The 21296-nt window shown below is 42.8% G+C and overlaps 1 protein-coding gene across 1 annotated transcript in view; it reads right to left on the bottom strand.

Moving 5' to 3' along the window:
* Positions 1-21296, bottom strand: part of LOC146005784 (transmembrane channel-like protein 2) — a 126561-nt gene that overhangs the window by 18924 nt on the left and 86341 nt on the right. Inside the window, exons 9-11 of the mRNA XM_083145210.1 lie at positions 20173-20271; positions 19514-19656; positions 1876-2023 (exon numbers count right to left, since the gene is read on the bottom strand). Of these exons, the coding sequence (XP_083001336.1) occupies positions 1876-2023; positions 19514-19656; positions 20173-20271 (390 nt within the window). The remainder of the gene's footprint in view (positions 1-1875; positions 2024-19513; positions 19657-20172; positions 20272-21296) is intronic.

The following is a 21296-nucleotide window of genomic DNA, read 5'->3' as shown; positions in this document are numbered from 1 at the left end:
GCCCCACATACCTTGATGATTATTTATTAATGAGCATCAAGGTGTGGGGCATATGTGTAATGGGCATCATTTGTGTGGCATATGTTTAATGAGCATCAAGGTGTGGGGCATATGTATAAAGGAGCTTCACACAGGGCCGGCGCCACCACTAGGCAGCTCTAGGCATTTGCCTAGGGCGCCGGCACCTGGAGGGCGGCAGTTCGCCCCTCACCCCCAGCTATCTGTGTAAAAAAATTGCTGCCCCGGCGTCCCTGCAGTGCTGGGGCGGTCAGGGGTGTTCGTGCCGTAGGGGTACCTGCGGCGCCGTCATGTGTATAAAGCTGGCTGCGGCCGGCGGGGTCCCTGTAGTGAATAGCAAATAACTAGCGCTATGCGCGCGGCGGCGCCGGAAGCTCTAGTTATTTGCTATTCACTACAGGGACCCCGCCGGCCGCAGCCAGCTTTATACACATGACGGCGCCGCAGGTACCCCTATGGCACGGACACCCCTGACCGCCCCAGCACTGCAGGGACGCCGGGGCAGCAATTTTTTTACACAGGTACCACCCCCCCCCTCCCTCCCCCCGGCACCGGGGCGCCCCCACCCCGACTCGCCTGGGGCACTCCGGTGCCTTGCACCGGCCCTGGCTTCACATTGTGGGTCATAGGCATAATCGGCATCACGGTGTGTGGCATATGATTAATGGAGCATCATGGTGTGGCATATGTATAATGGTGCATCACGGTGTGGGGCATTTGTATAATGGAGCATCATGGTGTGGCCTATGTTTAATGGAGTATCACACTGTGGGGCATTTGTATAACGGAGTTTCACATTGTTTGGCATATGTATAATGGGCATCGTGTGTGTGTGGCATATGTATAATGGAGCATCACGCTGTGGGGCATTTGTATAATGGAGCTTCACATTGTGGCATATGCATAATGGAGCATCACGGTGTGGCATATGTATAATGGTGCATCACGGTGTGGGGCATTTGTATAATGAAGCATCACGGTGCGGGGCATATTTATAATGGGTATCACGGACTGCAGTATTGGGGTCATGTGTATCTGGCACTGCACTATTGAGGGCATATGTGTATCACACCCCCATTTTCCATGGCCGCACCCCATGTGGCTACAGCTCTTAGAGAGCTGACCATGCCCCCATAGCGGAAAAAATGGGGGATGTAGCCTCGCAGTAGTTCCACGGTAGTAGCTGAACCCTCTAATTTTTGGCGCAGATGTCTCTTCTCCTCTGCCTCCAGTGTTGGGAGGTATGTTTGTGACATATTGGACATTGCAGTGTGTGGCATATTGTGTCTGGGGCATTGCAGTGTGTGGCATAATGTGTCAGGGGCATTACGGTTTGTGGCATTATGTGTAAAGGGCATTTTTTTGGATATTATGCAGATTTTTTACAAATTTTTACTTTAGTAGCTCTTCGGGCGGTTTATTTTGTCGTGAGTAGCTCCCGACCCAAAAAAGGTTGGAGACCACTGCTCTAAATAGTTGCAGACAAGCGACTACAGGCACGGCTGGAGAAAAAGCACTTTGCTACAGGAGACGACCACAGACTCACAGGCTGAAAGGACACAGAACGAGAACTGGCAGGGAATTTTTTCTAAAAAAAAATGTTAATAAAACTAATAAAATGACCATCATATTGTAGAAACATTGGTTGCAAAACCTTGCAATACTAATAGCTATTATTCACAGAAACTCCTTTTTTATCTCCACATTCTCTTTTGACTGAAAAAGTATAAGGAAATGGCAATATGCATTTGTGAAAATGCTGGATCATTTATGTAAATGTGCAATAAAGAATAGTAACGAATGTACCATTGATGCAATTCCCCTGTAACATAAATACCAATAGAATTTTTATTTTACCTTAAAGCTAGTAGTTATTGATGCAAATTTGTTGTCTGCCGTCTCTGGATTTCCTATCAAGTAATCCCAGCTTGTGAACATTTTAAAGCTGAAATTGAAGTTCCCATCATCTCCGTCACCTGTGCTTTCGTTGGCATTACTAGCCATTCTAGAAGACAAAAGAGCAGTTTATTACTAGAGGCAAAATAAAACTTTCAGCTTTAAAGATAGAGCCAATGACTCGCAAATGTATGTCCTCAGGGTGTACACTTAGCTACAGCTACTGACTTTGGAATAAATGTCACTGAATTAATTAATAATTATCCAAAATGCTCGGGACCAAAAGAATTTTGGATAACGGATTGTTCCGTATTGCAGAATATATTTATATTTCAATTATGTATCTTGAGGTATCTTGCATTTATGCAAGGTTGCCTACCATCCCGTAAAGCCGCCCGGCTCCCGCAACCCCCCCCCCCCGCTACCACCCATGACCCCCCCCCGCCACCCGCGTCCCCCCCTCGCCGCCACCTACGACCGCGGGTCAAATTACGCGAATCGCACCGTTTTAGCCCCGCCCACCACAGTGCAATGCCGTAAAAATGGCATTGCACATAAGGGGGGCGTAGCTAACATGGCACGATCATTCTGGCCACGCCCACACGCAAGTAGCCACCCATGTGGCTCCACCCCCTCCCCGGCCATTTTCACTCCCCGCAGCCATACCCCCCCCCCCCTGAGCTGACTGCCCTCTCCCGGAAAGGGCAGCCAGAATGTAGGTAAGTATGCATTTATGCTGTACAAACACATGAAGTACAACCAAAAATATTTTATTTGTGCATAAAACAAGGTTTTGAAACAATAAACAAAGTTTGTGCACTGTCTCAGGTACTGAATTTGAATGCCATGCAATCATTGTCTTGCACATAATTAGTGCCAGTTATAGATCATGTCATTTTTTTTTCACTTTCCAGAATGTTTGGTTTTTGGAATAATTTGGATAAGGGATATTTGGATAAGAGATACTCAACCTGTACAAAGGTGTGCACACACGGTTCGATTTTGGCTAACAATTTTGACTATACAGTATAATCAAAATCATATAAACAATTAGCCAAAATGTCCCAGTATTTCCCCTTGCTTGCAATACCGGGGTCCGTCAGGTCGTAATTGCATGGATAAATAGACTATGCAGGCAAGACAATTTTCAGCTAGGTAACCACTTTCAGCAGTAGCTTCTAAAAACAAGAGATGTAAAGGTCCGTTTATACCTGGATCTCAAAACAGGATCTATTTGGCTACAAAACATATGACAGCCGCATAGCCAAATAAGATCCCGTTTTGAGAGCCATGTAAATCCAGACCTGCACATCTCTACTAAAAACCATAGGTCTTATAAACCTTAAATAGATTTTTCGGTACTTGTGTAGTTTCACGGCGCCAGCATGGCCTTGAGACCAGACCAGAGATTATGTACATGCCTGGTGATGTTAGGTAAACCCTAGGTAGACAGCACATGATTAGAAGAGGCCCCTAGAGACTAGAATTGTGTCACTTACAGTATGTTTGGCTGCAAGGCAGCAATACAATAAGTGCCAATAACCTGTAATTAATCCTATATTAAAATGATTTATTTTCAATTATTTGTGTAGCGATTCCTTACTAGTAGATTAAGCAAAATAATGGAAAGGCCTGGTCTTAAATCAGTTATAGTGTATTTAAATATAATACCTTGCAGTAATTTATAATAAAAGAGCACTTGTAGTTGCATGCAAGTATTATATAGAGGAAGAATGAATATGAAAATAGAGTAATGAAGTAATTTTAATCTCATAATTATTATTATTTAGGCAATTTATAGTTATTTTGCTAAGTACAGGTCGGGTATCCCGTATTAGGGCATCCCGTATCCGAATTATTCCAAAAACCGTGTTTTTTTGGAATAATTCAAATTCCCCCCCCCCCCCTAACCCTCTTTTAATACTTACCAAGTCCTCCGGCGTCCACGGCAGGCCTTCAGCATCCTCTCCCGCGTCTCCAGCGGTCCCAGGAGTGCTTTGCGCGAGTGCGCGCGCGCGCCGGTGACGTCACCGGCGCGCCTGGGAACTTGCGCAAAGCACTCCTGGGACCGCTGGAGACTCCGGAGACGGTGCTGGTGGCCTGCCGTGGACGCCGGAGGACTCCATGGACGCCTAGGGACCATCGGGGACCCACCAGGGGCAGGTAAGTATGACTAAAAAAAAATTATTCCAAAAACCGGAATATTCCCTTATCCGGAATGCTCGTGGTCCCGAGCATTTCGGATAAGGGATACTCAACCTGTAGTAGGCAATAAATATAGATATTTTTTAAGGTCATTCTGGGATAATTGAAGAGATACTGCTGACGATACTCATCATTATTTGCAGAAAATTCTTGGCCACAGCCCAGACACTGCATCATTTATGGTGTGTACACACTGGGAGATATACAGTAGGAGCCCATCTCATCTATCTTTCTTAGGCCATGGATCAGCATGGCTAGCTATGGCTATCCTATTGTTCTCAGCTGCAATACAATACATAGAACAATACAGTAGGGGATTAGTAGAGTAATCCAATTATTCACTTGATCCTATTATAGGAATATATGACAGTGGCTCCATCTGTATATCGTTAAGGATATGCACGATACCAATATCATTAATAATACCCCGTTCTCGCTGCAGGCAAATTCCCGGGTCTATTGCGTCGACCCGGGAATTTGCCTTTTAACACAGTTTTTTTTGCAGTGTGAACGGGTCGCATACCCAGGTCTCATACATGGGTGAAACCCTTCTTTTTACCCGTGTTTGAGATCCGGGTATGCAGACACGGGTTGACCCATTCACACTGCAGAAAAACCTGTGTTAAAAGGCAAATTACCAGGTAGAACTTCTTCACCTGGGAATTTGCCTTGCAGTGAGAACGGGGGTCTGTCCCTGCAGTCCCTGGCATTTTAATGCCGGGGAAAAGCTGTGTATTTCTCACTGGCAGTGAGAACACGGCATTATACAGCAGGAACATCAGTCAGTGTGTATGCTCAATATCTGTACCCCCCCTCGTCATCTGTACAATATCATCAAAAGCCTGCATGTAAGAAGCATGGGGCGGGTGATGTCACTGGCCTATATTGTGAATGATATTGGTAAGTTTGTACACTCAATATTATACTCCCGCACCACCGCCAATATAGTCAACTATATCGGCGATTGCGGGAATCTGTTTAGGTACTGTATATGAGTGAGCTCATTTGCTCACTCGACTTTCACTATGACATCTATGCTGATAACACTGAAATCTTCAGCTCCTTTCCTGAGCTCTCTCCCTCTATCCTCACTCATATCTCCAACTGTCTCTCTGATTTCTACTCTTGGATGACCCAGTGCTTTTTTAGACTTAAAATATCAAAGACTAAGCTGACCTCTTCCCACCCTCCTGCATAAAACCTGACCATCTCTCCTCCTAACCTTCTATATATGCTCACTACTACCCCTTCTGTGTCACCCCTGTCCATCTTACCCTCCCTTTAGAATGTAAGCTGTCACGAGCAGGGCCCTCTCTCCTCATGTACTTTTCCTAGAATATAAATATATATATATATATATATATATAAGCCAAGGGGGGGTTTGGCCGGCACTCCGCTACATACACTTAGGCTGGGTGCCTTCCCTGGAAAGAGTAGATCAGTCCAATATACAGCAGCAGACAGGTGGGTGGCACTCCCAGAAATAACGACACTAGGTCCAACGGATAAACCTTTTTTTTTTTTTTTTTATCCGTTTATCGGTTTATCCGTTGGACCTAGTGTCGTTATTTCTGGGAGTGCCACCCACCTGTCTGCTGCTGTATATATATATATATATATATATATATATATATATATATATATATATATATATATCTGCCACCCTGATATGTGCTTGTGTGCTGTCCCCTGATGCAACTATCCATATGTACCATGTACTTGTCCTAAACTGTCTTGTACTGTAATTTGGTATGTGTTTTTGCTCATAACTATGCTCTGTAAAGCGCTGCGGAATATGTGTGCGCTATATAAGAGCCTGTTAATAAATAATAAATACATTTTTGCATTCAATGATAGAAACAATGTTCTATAAAACATTGTGCACAAAATGAAAAACATAGTATAAGCAGGCATTTAAACAAAATACCCCATCAAATAATTACTAAAAATGAATAGTGTCCTACATTATGAGCTAGGTTTCCACAAGTATACTCCTACTACAAATTGCAGCAATTAGAACAATGGTGTTTAGATTCATATAGTCTGTGTTATTACTTGTAAACAATTGATTTAGCAAATTACAAAATAGGCTCTTGTTTCGAAATGATATTAAAATATTCCAAGAAAATTAAAAAATCCACGAAATTGGAGAAAATAACATAAATAGAATGAATTGCTACTCCGTAAATTGTTGCTAATATTTTTTCAGTTCACTTAAGGTTTTATTTCTTCCTGTTTGAGCAAGAGAAAACTTGTGCAACAGCTGCTAAATGAAACAACAAGGCAAAGGATTGTTGTAGAAATAGTTAGATTAACCTTAACCTGTGTTCTTTTGACTCAAGTGATAAATAGCAGTCAAATCAATTACACATCTAGTTAGATCAGTTTTATTGCCCTGACATTGGTGTTTAATGCTTTGGTAGACAACTGGTTGTGGCAGCTGGATGTTGTATAAAGTCGTAATTAAAAATAATGACTGCAATACACAAGTTCTAAGTTCTAAACCTATGACACATATCCCAAAGGGTACTGCAGTTACAGCGTATTTAAGAGGTGCTTCAGTCTTAAATACAGTACAACTTAAAGCAATATTATGTGTTTTGGTTGTATGCTGTAATAAACAGTATTGCATATGTAAAAATGTCAGCACCCCTCAGTTCTTTTCCTTTGGATTGAATTAACCAGAACACCCCAGGGCCGGATTATAATGGGGGCACAAGGGGTCAGTACCCCTGGGCCCCCTCTAGCTAGGGCCCCCCTGTGGTTGGCATGTATTTAAAAAAAAAATCACATTATATTACTGTAGTCACAGGAATGACCTAATGGCCAATTGGAGAATAATTAGCTAAATTCTCCTCCAAGCCCTTAAATTAACATTCCAGACCACATTTCTCATATTGGAATTGGAAATTAGATTTTCCTGAAGTTGCTATAAAGTTAACAGAGGAACACCTTTTATAATAATGCTATCTTGAGATCATGTTATCTGGGCTTCCCTTTGGTTCCAGGGTATCTGGTCGACGGATCTACGATGTCTGGATTGACCCTATTATGGTTGACCATGCTTAGTCAAACCCGTCTAGTTAGACACCTAAAGATAGTCAACTATGTCTAGATCGATGCTAACGAAAGTTAGATGCCATAGTTAGAGTGATGGGGGCGTGACCAACAGTCACATGGTCAACATGAGTTTTTAACTTTTTTTGGTCACAATCGACTTCGTTCATACTTTACTATCCAAGTGGAGATAGAGTGAGATTATAATAGCGTGCCAATCATTGCAAGGCACCATGCCTGAAGCATGGCAAGCCCAGCAGCCATGCGAGGGGACACTCTGCACATATACAGTGTACCCAGGGCCACCTGTGACATTTGGCACAAAAAACGTGAACAACTCATGTCAACCATGGGACCATCGACCATGCTCTTGTCGATTTAATGCTGACGTCTAACTTCTGTTATTGTCTTGACGCGGTAGACTACCTTTAGGTGTCTAATTATGGTCAACCATAATATGGTCAATCTAGACAGCTTCGATCCACTATATCATAACATGATCCAGTACCCCTGCACAGCCTTCTCTACCTGATGGCACTGAAAGCTGTTCTCTGCCGGACGCACTGAAAGATGTACTGTGATCAGCCATGTGTGTTTGATAGGCACACAGGCTGATCATTGTGTAAATTTAAAAAAAAGAAAAGAAAACAATAATAACACCCAGGTGGACCAGTGATACTGTGAGAGCAGGCGGTCATCGGATCACTGTGCTCTTGCTGTGATCCCCAATTACTGTGAAGCTGAAGCTGACTTTACAGCTGATTATCTGTTCTGGCTGTGTGTAAGTAAATGAAGTAGTAGGGGGTTGTTATGTTATAAATAATACATCCCTGCAATGTATTCAATTTCAGATTGGGCTAATTTATCACATTCCATTCACATTTGAGATAAAGATTGTGATAAATATGTCCCTTAGAAATTTCAAATGAAACTAGATTATATTCCTTTCACATCATCATTACAACTAAGACAATTGGAGATTATGGCTCATAACATTTCAGAATCCAAACATCTGTATTTACGATACTACTGCATGTTACGAGCAGCTTCTGGTGGGTCTGAGTAACTGCAGCCTGATATCTGTATGTGTTCAGTGTGCAGTCTCAGCTGCTACATATTCAGCCCATTACCTCTGTGTCAGCTGCAGTTAACCCCTTCCTGACAGAGCCAGTTTTTGCGTTCCTGACAGAGCCCTTTTTTTCAAATCTGACATGTCTCACTTAAGTGGGGATAACTTTTTTTTGCTTTTACTTATCCCAGTGATTTTGAGATTGTTTTTTCGTGACACATTGTACTTCAAATTAGTGGTAAATTTGGGTCGATACAGTCTGTGTTTTTTTGTGAAAAATACCAAAATGTCGTGAAAAAATGGAAAATTTAGCAATTTGCAAAATGTTAAATTTTCTGCTTGTGAGACAAATAATCATACCACTCAAAATAGTTAATAACTAACATAGACCATATGTCTACTTTATGTTGACATCATTATTTCAACTTCCTTTTCATTTTTTTGGACACTAGGAGGCTTACAATATGAATAGCAAATTCTCAAATTTTCAAGAAAATTTCAAACACTGATTTTTTTAGGGACCAGTTCAGTTCTGATGTGACTTTGAGGGACTTGTATGTGAGACACCCCCATAAATGATACCATTTCAAAGACTGCACCCCTCACAGTATTCAAAACAGCATTTTGGAAGTTTGTTAACCCTTTAGGTGTTTCACAGGAATTAAAACAAAGTGTAGGTGAAATTTCAAAATTTCATTTTTTTTACAGATTTGCAATTTTAATACATTTTTCTAAGGAACACAGTACATTTTACTAGAGAAATGTGACTAAAAATTGATTCCCCCAATTCTTTTGTTTTCATAAATATCCTATATGTGGCCCTAGTGTGCACGTTGACCAAACCACAGGCTTCATAATAGAAGGAGCACCTACTTGATTTTGGAGCCTCCTTTTTATGAGATTATTTTTTAGGCACCATGTAGGTTTCTAGGCACCATAAGATGCTAAAAGTTAGGAACCCCCCCCACAAGTGACCCCATTTTGCAAACTACACCCCTCAGGGAATTCATCTAGGGGTATAGTGTACATTTCAAACCCCCAGGGGTTTCACCAATTGTGGTACAACTGGGCAGTGAAAATGAAAAATTAAATTTTTTACACAAAAATGCAGTTCTGGCTCAAAATTTTTCATTTTCAGAAGGTATGAAGGAGAAAAAGCACCCCAAAATCTGTGCCCCAATTTCTCCCGAGTACGGCAATGCCTCACATGTGACCAAAAAATACCATTTGGGTGCATGGCAGGACTCAGAAAGGAAGGAGTGATTTTTGGATTTTGCAGCTCAGATTCTGGTGGAATGTTGGTGGGTGCTATGTTGCATTAGCAAGACCCCCCAAGCACCAATACAGTGGAACCCCCCCACAAGTGACCCCATTTTGCAAACTACACCCCTCAGGGAATTCATCTAGGGGTATAGTGTACATTTCAAACCCCCAGGGGTTTCACCAATTTTGATACAACTGGGCAGTGAAAATGAAAAATTACATTTTTTTACACAAAAATGCAGTTCTGGCTCAAAATTTTTCATTTTCACAAGGAATGAAGGAGACAAAGCACCCCAAAATCTGTGCCCCAATTTCTCCCGAGTATGGCAATGCCTCATATGTGACCAAAAAATACCAGTTGGGTGCATGGCAGGACTCAGAAGGGAAGGAGTGATTTTTGGTGGTGGAATGTTGGTGGGTGCTATGTCGCATTAGCAAGACCCCCAAAGCACCAATACAGTGGAACCCCCCACAAGTGACCCCATTTTGCAAACTACACCCCTCAGGGAATTCATCTAGGGGTATAGTGTACATTTCAAACCCCCAGGGGTTTCACCAATTTTGATACAACTGGGCAGTGAAAATGAAAAATTACATTTTTTTACACAAAAATGCAGTTCTGGCTCAAAATTTTTCATTTTCAGAAGGTATGAAGGAGAAAAAGCACCCCAAAATCTGTGCCCCAATTTCTCCCGAGTACGGCAATGCCTCACATGTGACCAAAAAATTCCATTTGGGCGCATGGCAGGACTCAGAAGGGAAGGAGTGATTTTTGGATTTTGCAGCTCAGATTCTGGTGGAATTTTGGTGGGTGCTATGTCGCATTAGCAAGACCCCCCAAGCACCAATACAGTGGAACCCCCCCACAAGTGACCCCATTTTGCAAACTACACCCCTCAGGGAATTCATCTAGGGGTATAGTGTACATTTCAAACCCCCAGGGGTTTCACCAATTTTGATACAACTGGGCTGTGCAAATGCAAAATTACATTTTTTACACAAAAATGCAGTTCTGGCTCAAAATTTTTCATTTTCACAAGGAATGAAGGAGACAAAGCACCCCAAAATCTGTGCCCCAATTTCTCCCGAGTACGGCAATGCCTCACATGTGACCAAAAAATACCATTTGGGTGCATGGCAGGACTCAGAAAGGAAGGAGTGATTTTTGGATTTTGCAGCTCAGATTCTGGTGGAATGTTGGTGGGTGCTATGTTGCATTAGCAAGACCCCCCAAGCACCAATACAGTGGAACCCCCCCACAAGTGACCCCATTTTGCAAACTACACCCCTCAGGGAATTCATCTAGGGGTATAGTGTACATTTCAAACCCCCAGGGGTTTCACCAATTTTGATACAACTGGGCAGTGAAAATGAAAAATTACATTTTTTTACACAAAAATGCAGTTCTGGCTCAAAATTTTTCATTTTCACAAGGAATGAAGGAGACAAAGCACCACAAAATCTGTGCCCCAATTTCTCCCGAGTATGGCAATGTCTCATATGTGACCAAAAAATACCAGTTGGGTGCATGGCAGGACTCAGAAGGGAAGGAGTGATTTTTGGTGGTGGAATGTTGGTGGGTGCTATGTCGCATTAGCAAGACCCCCAAAGCACCAATACAGTGGAACCCCCCCACAAGTGACCCCATTTTGCAAACTACACCCCTCAGGGAATTCATCTATGGGTATAGTGTACATTTCAAACCCCCAGGGGTTTCACCAATTTTGATACAACTGGGCAGTGAAAATGAAAAATTACATTTTTTTTACACAAAAATGCAGTTCTGGCTCAAAATTTTTCATTTTCAGAAGGTATGAAGGAGAAAAAGCACCCCAAAATCTGTGCCCCAATTTCTCCCGAGTACGGCAATGCCTCACATGTGACCAAAAAATACCAGTTGGGTGCATGGCAGGACTCAGAAGGGAAGGAGTGATTTTTGGATTTTGCAGCTCAGATTCTGGTGGAATTTTGGTGGGTGCTATGTCGCATTAGCAAGACCCCCCAAGCACCAATACAGTGGAACCCCCCCACAAGTGACCCCATTTTGCAAACTACACCCCTCAGGGAATTCATCTAGGGGTATAGTGTACATTTCAAACCCCCAGGGGTTTCACCAATTTTGATACAACTGGTGAGTGAAAATGAAAAATTACATTTTTTACACAAAAATGCAGTTCTGGCTCAAAATTTTTCATTTTCACAAGGAATGAAGGAGACAAAGCACCCCAAAATCTGTGCCCCAATTTCTCCCGAGTACGGCAATGCCTCATATGTGACCAAAAAATACCAGTTGGGTGCATGGCAGGACTCAGAAGGGAAGGAGTGATTTTTGGTGGTGGAATGTTGGTGGGTGCTATGTCGCATTAGCAAGACCCCCAAAGCACCAATACAGTGGAACCCCCCCACAAGTGACCCCATTTTGCAAACTACACCCCTCAGGGAATTCATCTAGGGGTATAGTGTACATTTCAAACCCCCAGGGGTTTCACCAATTTTGATACAACTGGGCAGTGAAAATGAAAAATTAAATTTTTTTACACAAAAATGCAGTTCTGGCTCAAAATTTTGCATTTTCAGAAGGTATGAAGGAGAAAAAGCACCCCAAAATCTGTGCCCCAATTTCTCCCGAGTACGGCAATGCCTCATGTGTGACCAAAAAGTGTCAGGACTCAGAAGGGAAGGAGTGATATTTGGATTTTGCAGCACAAATTCTGGTGGAATGTTGGTGGGTGCTATGTCGCATTAGCAAGACCCCCAAAGCACCAATACAGTGGAACCCCCCCACAAGTGACCCCATTTTGCAAACTACACCCCTCAGGGAATTCATCTAGGAGTATAGTGTACATTTCAAACCCCCAGGGGTTTCACCAATTTTGATACAACTGGTGAGTGAAAATGAAAAATTACATTTTTTTACACAAAAATGCAGTTCTGGCTCAAAATTTTTCATTTTCAGAAGGTATGAAGAAGAAAAAGCACCCCAAAATCTGTGCCCCAATTTCTCCCGAGTACGGCAATGCCTCATGTGTGACCAAAAAGTGGCAGGACTCAGAAGGGAAGGAGTGATATTTGGATTTTGCAGCACAAATTCTGGTGGAATGTTGGTGGGTGCTATGTCGCATTAGCAAGACCCCCAAAGCACCAATACAGTGGAACCCCCCCACAAGTGACCCCATTTTGCAAACTACACCCCTCAGGGAATTCATCTAGGGGTATAGTGTACATTCCAAACCCCCAGGGGTTTCACCAATTTTGATACAACTGGGCAGTGAAAATGAAAAATTACATTTTTTTACACAAAAATGCAGTTCTGGCTCAAAATTTTTCATTTTCAGAAGGTATGAAGGAGAAAAAGCACCCCAAAATCTGTGCCCCAATTTCTCCCGAGTACGGCAATGCCTCACATGTGACCAAAAAATACCAGTTGGGTGCATGGCAGGACTCAGAAGGGAAGGAGTGATTTTTGGATTTTGCGGCTCAGATTCTGGTGGAATGAATGGTGGGTGCTATGTGGCATTAGCAAGACCCCCGAAGCACGGTGAAATGATGAACCTAAAAATCCATAGATGTGTGGTATATTTTAAAACACTCCTTTATACATAGGCCGGGTTTGTCGGGGCAAGTGTCACACTGGAAAATAGTTTGCTTTCTTATTCCCTTTTTATAGCAAACTTTGCACCTTTTTTGTGTCCTGCCCTTTTTTCCAGTGGAGGGGATTTCATCATGAAAACGCTGGCCTGGTACAATACGGGGGCCAGTACTAGAAGTACTGGGGCCCTCTGCCTGCTGGTTCCCAAATACTAGGCCCTTTATGACTTCCTCTTGAAAGTGCATAAATGTCCCCCTCTGGCCGGTAGAACGGAATAGCACGTAAGCGTTATACAGTGCCATCTGGATGATATACACGGCCAGCTTCTTGTACCAGATTTTTGTTTTCCGCAGGGCACTGTACAGCTTCAGTACCTGATCTGAAAGATCCACTCCGCCCATGTACCTATTGTAATCCAGGATACAATTAGGTTTGGAGGTGTGGGTACTGGTACCTCGTACAGGGACGGAGGTGGTACTGTCTCCGTGAATTGTTGTCAGTATAAGGACATCCCTCTTGTCCTTATATTTGACCAACAACATATTTTCGGTGCATATTCCCCTGCTTTCACCCAGGGGCAAACGCAGGATTTTCAGAAGGGGGTTTCCAGAGGGGCGGAGCAAAGTACGGAGATGGACATTTAGGTGACCCAGTATATGTTTTGATGTCCCGCGGGTGGTAGGGGGTATTATATCAACCGCTCAGCATGCAGGGCCTGGATCAGTAATTTCCACTAATTACCCCTTTACTGCACAGATGGTGGGAGATGAGGTGGGAGAAGGGGGCATTGGTCTGAATGAAGGGGCCCTGATACATAACTTCCTGGGTGGTAGAGGATATTTAATACGCAGAGGAGGGGTGTATAGTGGAGTGGGCTTATTGTTCATAATTTTCTGGTGGGAGGACAGCTTGCTTGACTGCAGATATCTCCAGTTCCCACAAATAGATTTCTTAGATTTTAATGGAATTAAAAACTAGAGAATCCCACCTACCAAATGGTACTGGGGATGAGGGGATCAGAGTTCAGGAGGCAGAGCAATCCGCCAACGAGTATATAAAACTACATACCAGGTGTGTGGAGCTGGAGCAGTAACCAGCTGCTGGAAGGCTGATATCTCTGGTTCTGGGAACAGTAGAGACAAGCTACTAGTGTCCTTCAAAGGTAGAGAGTCCCAGCTTTTGGAATATACCCTCAGAAAAACTCTACGTCAGACAGAACCTGAAATATCTGACTGGGAAGAGCAATTAACAGGCTTGGATGGAGACCACTGCTTTGAAGTCAGATATCTCCAGTTCCCAAGGTCCGATTTTAAAAATTCTAGTACTCGTGGAAAGAGGGGACCCTCAGCTTTCAGCTTAGAGTCCTTAGACTCCTTGGGGGGGTTTCTGGGTACTCGGAAACCCCCCCTGCGTGCGCTACTGTCACCCCTTCTCATTACTTGGGCAATGTGCGTTTTTGGGAGGCCTCTTTGGTTCTTGCGCACAGTACCGCAAGCTGCTGTACCTCTTGAACCAAGGGCCTTAAACAGGGGGATGCTGGTGTAAAAGTTATCCACATAGAGGTGATAACCTTTATCCAGGAAGGGGTGCACTAAATCCCAGACAATTTTTCCACTAACACCTACGAGGGAGGGGGGGCATTCTGGCGGTTCAATTCTTGAATCCTTCCCTTCATATACCCTAAACCTGTGGGTGTACCCTGAGGTGCTTTCACACAGCTTATACATTTTTATGCCATACCTTGCCCTCTTACTGGGAAGGTACTGGCGGAATTTAACCCTTCCTTTAAAATGTATAAGGGACTCGTCTATGCAAATGAATTTATCTGGGATGTACATCTCTTCAAATTTGGCACTGAAATGATCAATGACCGGCCTGACTTTGAATAGCCGGTCAAAGGTGGGATCATCTCTGGGTGGGCACTGTGCATTATTGTTGTAATGCAAAAATTTAAGGATCGTCTCAAATCGAGCCCGGGGCATGGCCATACGGTAAAATGGGGTGCTGTACAGAACATCTGTACTCCAATATTGCCTAATTTCTGGCTTTTTTACTATGCCCATATGAAACACCAGACCCCAAAACGTCATCATCTCTACTGCATCTACAGGGGTCCACCTAGCAAATGATGACGTGGGGTTTTGAGCAATAAACTGCTGGGCATATAAATTAGTTTGGTCCACAATTAAATTTATAAAATCATCAGAGAAAAATAATTTGAAAAAGTCAATTTCTCTGAGACCTGTGGAATCAAATTGGATTCCTGGCATGGCCAAAAACTCAGGAACCTGGGGCTCAAAATTGTCTGGTGGTGGGGTCCATACGAGATCAATTATTGGGGGGGGGGTCTCAGCTGCTCTACGGGGGCGTCTTTGAGGGGGTCCCTCATCACTAGAGGAGGAAGATGAGGTTAAGATGAATCCTTCAAATTCCCCGCTTGCCTCACTGGCTGTGTCAGAATCAGAGGCAAGCATGGCATATGCCTCCTCCGCTGAATACATTCTTCTGGATGACTGGGATGACATTTGGGATGACATTTGGGATGCCATTTTTATTTTTGTGTTACTGGTAGTGAAATGTTTCAACACGTGTATAGTGTAGGGGGGGGTACAAACTTTATTTCAACCCGGGGGGTATGTAGTGTGTAGTGTGTATGTAGTGCAGAAAAAAAAAAAATACTTTATACAGGAATTTGAACCCAATTAAAAAAAAAATAAATTGAAGGGGTTAAAAAAAAAAAAAAAAGGTCCTGCGCAAAAAATTGAGCACAGATGTTGGTCAGTAACGTCCGTCACTGAACAGCGCTCAAAGGCAACAGGAATTTGATCAAAAAAAAAAAAATAGATCAACCCTGTGCCGAAAAAGCTGATCAGTGATGTACGTCACTGATCAGCGCACAGTGGCCACAGGACACCCACAAAATCACAGTGTGTGTAAAAAAAAAATTAAAAAAAGACCCACAGCAGCCTCAAAAAAAAAAAGGTGATCAGTGATGCAACACTGATTACCAGTGAGGGGCAGCAGGTGCACAACCTTTGGTGCAACTGACAGTGCAACTGGCAGCAACTGACAGGTATATATAAAAAAAAAAAACCTCTGCGCCCCCAAAAAGTTGCTGATCACCTCAGATATAGTGATCAGCACAAAAGGCGGGGGTAGCAGACACAAAATATACACTCTCTATCACTCTCTGTCACTATCTCTCTCTATCTCTCTCTATCTCTCACTATCTCTCACTATCTCTCACTATCTATCACTCTAGGACACTGCAGCAGCAGCACTGACAGTTATATGTATAAAAAAAAACCTGCACCCTCAAAAAGGAGGGGTAGCAGACACAAAATATACACTCTCTATCACTCTCTGTCACTATCTCTCTCTATCTCTCTATCTCTCACTATCTATCACTATCTATCACTCTATGACACTGCAGCAGCAGCACTGACAGTTATATATATAAAAAAAAAACCTGCACCCCCAAAAAGGGGGGGTAGCAGACACAAATCTCTCTATCTCTCACTATCTATCACTATCTATCACTATCTATCACTATCTATCACTCTATGACACTGCAGCAGCAGCACTGACAGTTATTTATATATAAAAAAAACCTGCACCCCCAAAAAGGGGGGGTAGCAGACACAAAATATAGCCCTCTCTGTCACTATCTCTCTATCTCTCTCTATCTCTCTCTCTATCTCTCTATCACACTGCAGCAGCAGCAGGAAGTCCCAAGAAGTCAGATCCAGGAAGCGTCCAGCACGCTACAAGCAGTGATCAAGTGATCAGGTAAGGTATTTGCAAGGATCAGGTAAGTATTAGCAAGGATCAGGTCAGTATCACGGCAGATAGGCACGGTGACCGCTCTGCACGCTATTCCAGACCGGAATGGCGTCTGCAGCGCAGTCACCGTTAGTTTAAATGTCGCGCCTTGGCTGTGATTGGTCCGTGGGTCCCACGGACCAATCACAGCCTTGGGGGCAGGTGGGGTGAGGGTGGGGTGAGGTGTCATCGTCACCGATGACCCCCTCATGCCCCCTGACGCCCGGCGGTGATTGACACCTGTGTTACCGAGCGTCTGATTCGCTGGTAACACAGGAAAACGCTGTGAATGGCTGTTCACACTGAACAGCCAATCACAGCGATCGCCGACGGGGGGGCGACATCGCAGCCCCCCCCTGGGCATGCAGGGACATGTCTGCTGTCAGGGACAGCAGACATCGTCCCTCTGTCACTGCGTCTCGAGACGCAGTGACAGTTTAAAGTCATGACGTACATTTATGCCATGTGTCGGGAAGTACATCCCGGCCATGACGTAAATGTACGTCAAATGTCGGGAAGGGGTTAATTTGGGTATCAGAAGGCTTGTCCTTTCCCAGCCATCCTGATTGAGACCTGCTTCCTATATATTCCAGCCTGCCCTTTACCTGCCAGTTATATATTGTTGTCTTTGAGGTTCTAGTTCCTGTTTTACCTGATTTCGGTCCTTGCTTGAATCCCGCCTGTTGATTACTCTAGCTTCCAATCTCCCTGTCTGAGTCCCAGTTCCAGCTTCCAGTCTTCTGCAGAATGTTAAGCTAAATCCTGGGTAGGGTGGCCAATCCCGGGATCAGGGTTTTTTGGGATTGAGCAGATATGTTGTTGTTGTTTTTTAAATGCTGGACAGCGCATTTAGATGTCGGACGGCTGACATCAGCGTGTCTGCTCGCTGAGTTGACTTCCTAACAACCTGCCTGATCACAGGCTGGTCTCCAGCCAGGTCCAAGGCCACCTGATCACTGCGCCGGGTCTCCAACCATCCACGTCTGCCCGCCTGATCACTGCACCATGTCTCCAGCCAGCTCAGATGGGCCCGGTATATGCGGAAGCCAGTGGGAGGATGGGAGTGGGAGGATGGAGCAAGAGAGACAGACAGAAAAGGTCTGATGGGAGAGAGAGAGGGAGGACTGACTGGGAGAGAAGAGGGATAGAAGGACTGAGGGACATGGTGTAGAGATAATGGTGGCAAAGCAGGTAGCAGCAGGGCTCTTTAGCCTCACTGCAACTTCTTCCTTAAGTAAATCCCGGGCTTCCTGTGATTGAGCATTTTTCAATTGAAAAAATGGCTAGGGATTGGTATCCCTAGTTCAGGGGTTTTGATACCTGCCTGTTTATGCCAGTCTGAAGTCCTGTCCTGCTGAAGTCCTGAACCTTGTCTGTGGGTCCAGTCTGAACCCTTGTCCTGCTGTAGTATTGAACCTTGCATTTAAATTCTGCTGTAATCACATCCTATGCATTGTTTCCTTTAATCCTGCATTAATATCATATGTTTCACTTTGTGCAAAGTAGCAGTCATTCTAATTGGTTTCAGCACCTGTTTGCTGCTCTGCTCTATCAGTGTCCTTCCCAGGTTATACTGCACCTTTGTGCTGGGACACTGATAGTTTATTGTTTTTAGTTTACCTGTGTTAGTTTTTCCTGTGTCAATTTGGGGTTTCAGTTTGTTTTAGCCTGTTCGTGGATACCCTTCCCTGGTGTTCCTTATAGAGATGTGCAGGTCCAGATTTACCTGGATCTCAAAATGGGATCTTATTGGCTATCCCACTGTCACATGTTTTGGCTCCAAAACATGTGACAGCGGATTAGCCAATAAGATCCAATTTGAGATCCATGTAAAACTGGACCTGCACAAGTCTACTTATTACCTTGCCCAGTATCCAATAGTCACCTTGTCCCCTAGTAAGTCCTGGCAGCATCATAACATTCAACAGCGCCACCTAGTACCACTTGATCATAACACTACAATTTTTCCAAAATGTTTTTTTTTTTTTTTTGGAAAAAAAAAAATGAATAAATTAATATGTAATTGCTGGAAAATGATCTCATTACTGTACAGCAAGTTTGGACCCTTAGAGGGTGCAACTGCCTCTTAATGTAAATTAATTAATTAATGATCATAAATTAAGACAGTAATTACATAGCAGCCAGTTAAAAAACATTCTGCATAGCTATAAATAAAAATATATATTTTAAAGCCATAATATAATATTTAGGCATTTAATGCTTGCACTAGAAGGCTGATAAAAGATCTTTAGAAAAGAAAAAGAAAACATTTTACTCTAACAATAATGGTCATGGTCAGTCATTTGGCTGGCAACACTTGGATTTTGCTCTTTACAGAGGAAAACAAATACAAATAAAGCGGCATACACACGGGGCGATTAACGGAGCATGTTTAACATGTCATTTGCATATAATAAGTTGTCGTCGCCTCCTTTCATGAGAGTATTTTTGTTTTAATTGGAAAATAGGAGTCAAGTTTTCTAGCAGCACCAGTTCAGAAGCACAATGTGATTGGTAGGTACACAATGGATAATACAGCTGCAGAGGTTATACACTCATTGATATACAGGTTACTTTACTTATAAAGTACTTACGTTCTGATAACAACCATGAGGCTGTATCCAAATACACCAACCCCAACTAAGAAGTAGGACAATGGCAGTCTGAATTTTAACCAACCAATTGTGCGTTGGTTATTGTAGAAACCATAGAATAGAACGGAATATTTGGCATAACCCTGCAAAGTAAAGCATAAATAGATGAGTGCACATAACTTCTATAACTATCATCTAAACTAGGCATGTCCAAACTCTGGCCCTCCAGCTGTTGTAAAACTTCACATCCCATAATGCCTTGCTATAGTTTAGCATTCGCTAATAGCGAAACTGTGGCAAGGCATGATGGGACATGTAGTTTCACAACAGCTGGAGGGTCATAGTTTAGACATGCCTGATCTAAACCTTAATTACCTTCCAAAGATTTCACTCTAAAGTGAAGAAGTTGAAGTTTTGCAAAGTACTTAGCAGAGAGAATTGCAGAGTCTCCAGAGAGGAGTTTAGCTTATAGTGATGTGAATTACCTTGTCAAGTTAATTCACAACATCAGTTACTGTAATTGTTATTGCTTAGACCGTGCAATAGCATTGTAATTGTTTATCTACCACGTTGTAGAGAAGAGCTCTAATAGCCAATAAAACACACCAGAATATCTTCTTTTTGCCAGACTGTTATACCAATGATATCTAAATCAGTACCTCAAAGTCCCAAAGAACAGAAAAATCCATTGCAGTCCTTTCTTCTTTTCTAGGCACTGTTTTTCGTGGTAGACTGCCATAGGGTAGCCCCATTAAAATCTGATGAATAGAAAGATAACAGCACAGTAAAAAATCATGCTGGGATATAAAGGAATATCAAATAATTTAAATTAAGTTCAATAATACCAAGATTGTGTTATTAATTATTATTATTACGACTACTACTACTACTACTACTACTACTACTACTACTGTATTATTACTCAGCTACCCTGAAAAGTGGGGGTCAAGAGAGGGACTAATGGTGTGTACACACGGGGGCGATTATAGCAAATATGGGAGCGTGCACCAGCGATAAATCACCGGGTGCGCGCTCCCGTTGTCTGCCCATAGTGATCGCTGGTCGCAGGAACATGCTCCTGCGACCAGCTGATTTCCACTGCCGGGCTCCTCTAGCAGTTTCTTTTTCATCAGTGACCATCTCTGGTCGCTCTAATATAACACCCCGTGTGTACAGGGCTTAAGAGTTTATGTAAAAACTTGCAATTGGAAGCTTCACATCCCTCTAACTGTGAAGCACAAATCAATATAAATGTTTTATTCCTTTGCTCCTTTGAAGTAGTACAAATATCGAAACTAAGAGTTTTTCTGTAGCAGTCTATCATATTATATTAAACAAGTGATTCTTTTTAGCTGAGTCAAACAAATAAGCTGTAAGAAAAAGAGAAGAGCAGAAAAGATAATGTATAACAAAAAGGCACAGAGAGAAAATATATATGAGGATTAAAATAAAACAAAAAACAAGATACACAAAAAAGTGCTTATGAATTATGAATCCAATCCCTAACTTAATATGGCCAAATACACAACCATACATTATAATAGTAAAGTTAAAATAATGATGCAGAGATTTTTCATGACGTTTGTCTCACCTTGGATTCATTTCAACTTCCAGCTTTTGGAGGAGTTGTTAGTATGCATTTAAATAGGGTAAATAATTACATATTATTATGAGTATAGCCGTGGACTTTCAGACTCCTTGCAGGCTCATAGGATTTGCATGTCATGTTTAGGTGCTTTGGCTACAAAATGTCACTTGCTAGAAAACTTTCAACATTACAATT

This window comes from Crinia signifera, chromosome 5 (genome assembly GCF_055691185.1).
Source record: "Crinia signifera chromosome 5, ASM5569118v1, whole genome shotgun sequence".
Taxonomy (NCBI): Eukaryota; Metazoa; Chordata; class Amphibia; order Anura; family Myobatrachidae; genus Crinia; species Crinia signifera.
This window is presented reverse-complemented; position numbering and strand designations above follow the sequence as displayed.